Source organism: Aulonocara sp. 'chitande type north' Nkhata Bay, linkage group LG12 (assembly GCF_057382095.1).
Source record: "Aulonocara sp. 'chitande type north' Nkhata Bay isolate Kocher_YH1m ecotype deep benthic linkage group LG12, A_spYH_male_GT1.1, whole genome shotgun sequence".
Classification (NCBI taxonomy): Eukaryota; Metazoa; Chordata; class Actinopteri; order Cichliformes; family Cichlidae; genus Aulonocara; species Aulonocara sp. 'chitande type north' Nkhata Bay.
This window is the reverse complement of record NC_141355.1, coordinates 38,004,116-38,011,356: the sequence shown is the minus strand read 5'-3', so window position 1 is coordinate 38,011,356 and position 7,241 is coordinate 38,004,116. Positions and strand designations below refer to the sequence as shown.

The 7,241-nt window shown below is 38.2% G+C and overlaps 1 protein-coding gene across 1 annotated transcript in view; it reads left to right on the top strand.

Annotated features, from left to right (window-relative positions):
* Nucleotides 1-2,459: 2,459 nt before the first annotated feature.
* The window catches only part of mapk1 (mitogen-activated protein kinase 1), a 37,413-nt gene continuing 32,631 nt past the window's right edge, over nucleotides 2,460-7,241 (top strand). The window contains exon 1 of the mRNA XM_086315513.1: nucleotides 2,460-2,837. Coding sequence (XP_086171639.1) covers nucleotides 2,692-2,837 — 146 coding nt within the window. The 5' untranslated portion in view covers nucleotides 2,460-2,691. The remainder of the gene's footprint in view (nucleotides 2,838-7,241) is intronic.

Sequence of the window (7,241 nt, the reverse complement as noted above, 5' to 3'; positions counted from 1 at the left end):
AGTGCAAGGGATGATTAACATATTAGTAAGACCTGCTGTGATGTATGGTTAGGAGATGGTGGCACAACTGAGTGGCAGAGTTGAAAATGCTCAGGTCAAATAATCTAGAGACCACAGAGGAGATTCAAGGATGTAGTGAGAACATGCAGAGGGCTGGCGTCACACAGAGGAGGATGCCAAGGAGAGGATGAGATGGAGGCAAGTGACCCACTGTCGTGTCCCCTAAAGGGAGCAGCCCAGATAAGAAGAACAAAACATCCTTGATAATTAAGCAGATCTGATATCTTTTAAATGTCTAATTGCTTGCTTATGTATGTATGTATTTATTTAACTTTATTTTTAGATTCTTTCACATGGATTGGTTGTGATGGGTGCAAACTGCTAAAGACTGTGTGACAACAGATTCATCAGTAGTTATACAAATGTGCCACAAAAAGAGAAGCTGAATTTTTCACATTTATATTTGTCATTATACATGAATATTGCTGTGGTTATTTAAAGACAGTTCATTTCCACCTTAGATATTAAATAAGAGTTTGTTGATCAGAGAAGCAGACTGGGCTTCTTTTGTTTTAGTGGGCCAAAATGGACGGGATGTTATTGTGAACTACTGCAAACTTGATGATCTTTAGCAACTTCTGCCTTGCAGCGCTTCCTCTCTCACATAGTATTTAACCCACACTGCCATCTAGAGGTCTGGGTCGTTGTGGGTATTATGAAGGGCCTCATTCACGAGTATGTGCGTAAACATCTTCTCACTCTGTGGAGATAATGAGGAAGTAGTGGTTAGTCGTGGTTTTTGGTATTTTCATATCTTCTAAACAATCTGCTTCGAACCTTCTGTCGTTCAGCACTTCTTCTTCTTTTTTTAATGTAATGGTTTTTCATTCTTTTCTCTCACTTCTTTTTCATTTAGTTATTTATGCTTTAAAGGTTTGTCTAAATAAGTTAAACAATTACAAACTAGAGGGAACTAAAGCTATTAGCAGAATGTAAAGAAACCTATGACTTTATGCCCAAAGCATCAGTGTACTGTGTGGAAGAGATGCTAGCTGAAGCTGAATTATACCTGAGCTGCACTTTTGCATAATACAATTTGCTACCACCAGGTGGTGCAGTGTGTCAATGTAACATTATTTAACCAGGTAAGTCATTGAGTGCACATTTAAAAGGTAAAAGAAAGCAGCTCATGTTTAAAGCACATGACAACTTACTTTTTTAAGGTGCCCCCCTATGGTCCAACATTTAATGAAATTCTGCAGATGGAAAGTATTATATGCAAAATAAAAGTGTTTATAACCTTCCAAAATTAACCAGTGGCATCAACTAAATGCGTAGAAGCTGCGTCATTGATATTAAATCCGCTTTTCTTTCTTTAGAGATCGAATAAGTTTTTATATTATATTTATGTTACAATAAATTAATTCTAAAACTTCATCATCATCATTTTATAGGTAACTTTGATGTGAAAATTCTTATTTTTATAATCTATTTTAAAATAGCTAAGAAGGTGATAATTTTCCTTTTTATGTAAAAACCTGAAATAAAAGGGTCTCTATATGTAGACAAGGCTGCATATGAAATAATGTATAAGTTATTATACTTTATGTCCTTAAAACTTTACTGAATTTATTTACAGCTCAGCATGCCAGATCAGATCATAATTTAGAAATATTGTGACATGGAGAAACACCGATTTCATCAGTTACAGAGAAAATTAGGACATATAGATATGTCATTTCGTCACTTGACTACATTTTTGTCTTTCAATATCTCCACAACCAAAGTTATTTAGTTATTGAACAAACTTGCAAAGGTCGAATTCATAGATAGATAGATAGATAGATAGATAGATAGATAGATAGATAGATAGATAGATAGATAGATAGATAGATAGATAGATAGATAGATAGAATTTTATTTTGAATATGCAAATATAACTGAAATAACAAGAGAAAAAACAAAAAACAAAACTTAACAAACATCAAGTTTTCATGTATATATCTATGTCTTCAGAATGTGTGTGCTCGAAAAGGAGTAGGATGCAGTTTAGTAAGATGAAGTTTACACTTCATGCATTTAAAGTAACTACTTTCATCGGGAAAGTGTTACTTTGGGGTGTTTTTTCATGTTTTAAAAGAACATGTAATCTTGTTCTGCAGCTGCTAACAGATAGATCAAAGCCAACATCAGAGTAGAGGTAAATAATAATAATAAAATAATATAATCTAGTATATATAATATTACAATTGCATTTATAGCCCACTTGATAAAGTTCCAAGAGCCCAGTTTCTTTTTTTAGTATTTGTAATGTTTCAAATGACGTAAATGTTATCTGAAGTCCTCTCCGTTACAGCCTTTCTGTGGCAGAATAAAAATAAAGCTTTTTTTCTTTTAAAGTAAAATAAATAAATAAAGACCGGAGTCACGTGACCGCCTCCGTTGATGTCTTGCAGCAGCATCCTCTGCTGCGCGCTCCTGCCTGCGACAGCACAGCCGCGGTGTGGTCGCTCTGAACGCACGTTAACGGAAAGGAAAAAAAACACTCCACACGTCGGGAAGGCCTCCGCCACACTCTACACCCTGTTGCAGTCACAGCGGCGTCGGATATAAGCACAGACACGCACGTTTTTCTGATCCTAGTCGCTCTTTTTTTACATTTAAAAGCCCTTTTAAAAGACAGTCCTCGTAATGGCGACAGCTGCGGTGTCTGCCCCAACTGGCAGCGGCCCCAGCCCCGGGCCGGGAACGGAGCTGGTCCGCGGGCAGGCCTTCGACGTCGGGCCTCGGTACAGCAACCTCTCCTACATCGGCGAAGGCGCCTACGGGATGGTGTGGTAAGTTGTAGCCGAAGTGTCTCGGGCTGACACTTTTTGATTTTAGCCCGACGTAAACGGCGGCTAACCCGCATCTTTTCCGTTTCTAACTGTCATGTTTCGTCTGGCTAGCAAGGAACAGCGAGAAGCCGATGTTGCTTAAAGGAAGACGGCAGTTAAATCCCGGCCGGTGGTCGCTGACTTCATGGCATTATACTAGCCTGGAAGTGCATTTTATGTGGCTACTTTTAGCTGTTATCAATGCTGAACAGGGTGGACGATATCTGAGGTATCGATCGCTTCAGGCGGACAGAGGCGTTTCCAGGATTTCTTTTAAAGTGGGGTCCGCATAGGGGGCCCGCGGGGAATCGGAACATTTGATCAGAAATAAATGCAGAGTAGAAAAAGTCACTGGGTGTGATTTTTCAGGCTCGTGTGAAGCTCTGTGCACATGGAAAGTGATCGTGCTTAAAGGTTTAAGGCTGTTTTTACTAAATAGCTGTTTCGCAAAGAGATGGAAAAAAACTGTTTAGATTCTTCACTCGGCTAAAGATCGTTATCCTGTTTAACTAGACAGATGCTGGAAACATGTTTTATATTCTTAAAGTTCCTAAAGTAAAAGGAAACTCATACATTACAATGTCACATCAAGAATATGGATTCATTGTTGTGTTTATCAGTTTAATATTGCAGCCATTAGCGACTTAATTGTTTGTACTTTATGTGTACTAACACAGTGTCATTTACTGTTATAATTGTGGAGAAACCGAGGCTTTAAAATAACTGGATTGAATAACAATTAGACTCAATCAAAAATGCTAATTCCATTTATTCCAGTGGACAGAAATACAAAAGTGTCTGCTTTAAAACAACCCTCAAGTCACTAAAACGACCCATCAGTGTCAGTTATGCCTCCCATTATCTTTATTTTAATATTTATATTTATGTTTGTCACCGGTTTTCCTATAGCTATAGCAGATATTCTAAAAATGCATAGTTTGTTTTTGCAAACCCTGATTAACTATACTAACTTTGTGTGTTAGCTCTCTGCCTGAGGCTTCTGCAGCAGTGCTACTCTGGGTCTGTTAGCCATGGTTCACTGCACAATGTAGTGATTAGAAGTGGAAAATTACAATAAACTCAAACCTTGAATGTAAAAAAAAAAAAAAGGACTCCACTTAAAGGTACCTGGAGTCATGTACTCATGATGCTCTGAGAGCATAACTATTGATTTCTTAATATGAGTAATGTCACCTTAGTGTTTCAGCTGTAAACAGGTTTTTAATTTCTTTCCATTCAAAAGTAGTTGAGTAGAAGCAGAGAGTAGCGTGGCGTCGAAAAAATAATGTAACAGAAAATAAGAATGTCTCTTCAGTTTCTGTAACATGCTGCGTGTAGTCATTCAGTGACATGTGCAGTAATTTAATCAACTCTAGTTTCTATATGTGTCTTCATGTCTTCAGGTTTATTTCTGCCACATTTACTTAAACATTTACAGAAATGCAGTTTTAATCTACTACATTCTAGGTGCTAATAATGTAATTTGCACCCCACATGATTTATCTTGAAGCCTTGGGTTCTTAATATTTTAAAGATTGTAATATAAACCCAATAACAGCTTTCATGTATACATGAAAGCACCCAGACACATTTAAATAATCTCCAGCTGCATTATTAAAGTGATCATCAATGATTATGATTTGATATTAATTCTGCATTTGCTTTGTTAATGTTGCTTTGAAATGTAAAGTTTGTTTTGGTGCTGTGTTAGTACTCTCAGGCTGCTTAAGTGAGACTTTCACTTAAGTAAAGAGTCTAAATACATGCGTTGCAAAAACACTGGGTAAAAAAATATGTTCAGTCTCATGTGCAGCACCACATTCCCTGTAATATCATCTTAATTATTGCACGGGGCTTCACATGAGCCTGAAAGTCATACCTAATGTTTTCTAGGCCAGTTTTCTCAATCAAATATTCAGATTTCCTGTGCCTCATTTAAAGCATCCTGGAAATACCGCTAGTGTGTGGGCTTTATAGTGAGCTGACATTACCTCATTAAATTTTTCTTTCTTTCTTTTTCTTTTTTCTTTTTGTTCCTACATGAGGTTAGTCCTCTGTTTAAGTTGCTTGGTGTTGCATAAAATGCCTGGAAAATGTAGCTGATGGCAGATTACAAGCAGTATATGAAGGAATGTGAAGGAAAGATAGACCACAGAAGCATTATTTTCTATCCACTTTCTACCTAATGGTATGCGATCAGTAGTGCAGTAGAGTGTAAACTCAAATTATTCACCATTTTATTTGTGGTTTCTCTTAGTAGTGTACATTCCCACACAGGAATGGCAATCAAAGGTAACTTAGTTTTGTCCACATTTCTTGGTGTATTAAATCAAACCCTACCCTCTACTTTGAAAAACACTTCTTGCATGTGTTTCTTTAGCCTGAGGAGCTGCTTCTGACCTTAAATGTGCACACTGTACTGCATTACATAATATATTGTCCTTGTGTCAAACAGCAGCAGTGTAGTTCTTTTGTCTTCTGTAGTTAGAGAGAGGAGCAGGCTTTTCTGAGAACAGGCTTTGACACACAGTCTGCCCACGGTGTAGATGCACAGCAGGTTGTTTTAGCACCTTTTCGTCTGCAAACTGGAAAACCCACCGAAAGCACACAGCTACAGTTGTACGAGCAAAGAAATGACTCGTAGCTCAAGTCAAGCCGAATTGAAGTACATTTTTCCATGTGAGGATGTTCACTTGTAAAGAGGCCTCTGTGCTTTTACAGTAATGCTTCAAAGTACGTGTTGCAGTCTGCAAAGATGGCATTATTGCAGAGCTGAGCTCACATTAAAATTACTTTCAGAAGTTCACCTGCTTGGACAACTTTAGAAACACTATTGCATGAAAATATTACCGCTGATATCCAGCTAGCTTTTATTTGTATGTTTGCAACACTTCAGTTTTAACCACACACTGTGGTCAGGAGAGCTAACACAACTGAAAACCAATGATGATGCTTTGTCTTGCTCACCGCTTCAGCAGTTTCTTTATGTTAATTGTAACACGTGTTTGCAAGGTTTTACTGCAGTTTACAGCAACCTAATGTTCTACATGGATACATCACAGAAATGGAGGTAACGGCCGCAAGGACCCAATTATACACTGTATCTTCAACTAGGCCGCAAACATCAAGTTGTGAGAGGTGCTCAAGCAGCTGAAAGAACGCCACAGCATGTGTCAGCAAAGTGATGTCACTTTTGCTATGTGCTGTCGTTCACAAAGGTGACAAAGTTTTTTTTGTGTTTTTTTTGTGTTTTTTTTTTTTTTTTTTTTTTTTAAACCAATGTTTTAGTGAGATAGTATAGAAGCTCAGGGTAAACGGAGGGAGATGTTCCCACAGTTTGGAAAGATGAGACTTTGTGGAAAAACCTTCTTTGCTTCCGGTTTTGACAACTTCTCCTTCTACATCACAGCTGCCTGAGTGGCATACTGTTTTTTTTTTGTTGTTGTTGTTTTTTGAAGAATACTGCAATGGCTACTTGCGCTACAACGGCGAGTACTCATCAATGTGGTTGTGTGACGATTATACTGGTGGCACATGAAGAGACCAATGCATCGAGTGTACTGGTGCCTTAATAGTTCAGTGGTGAGCCTATGGGCAACTTTGCAGACCATCGTCCGCATGTTGTAGCTGTTTTACCAGGGGGAAGTGTCGCAAGCAGCCAGGCTGTGGGCTATTCTTGCATAAGCAAGAGTAGCCCACAGTTGCAGAGGACCCTGAACTTATAACGTTGCAAAGAGCTGAGGTGAAGCAAGAACATTTAATGTTTGGAACAGGGATCCAGCCCAGTTTTGAACAATTTAGCATTTTACTTATGCACAACATCATTCATGGCGACCTTCATGCTGTCTTTATGGAAAGCGAGGACTGCACACAAGCATGTTTGCATAGGTTGCAAACACCTCTGTGTAATCAAACCTACGCAAACTGACAACCAGTGTGCCATAAATTCACCATAATGTCTCTCACACTGAGCTGTTGTTTATTATTTTGATTACAAATACCAGCGCAATAAATAAATATTATTGGATTTATTTATTTGCCACATTGATTTCACACAGTTTGTAAAGCAGCATACCTTAACCCTGTTGTTGTCTTAAATATGAAGGAATGACTTCCAGTCTCTTCCCCACAGTAAGGACTAGAGCTTGGTCGTTTAACAGTGTTAGTGGATCGGTTCTTGGTATCAGCGTGGCTTAGGGTACGCTATCTATAGTGTGTCGGTTTGACACTGACAAAAGTTAAATGCAGTGCATCCCTGTCCATCTTATTACATGCTATCTTGTTTTATGAACTGTTGTGCTAACTATTGCGCTAATTGATGAACTGTGTTAAATGGAGGATTACTACCAAACAGAGCAGTTATGC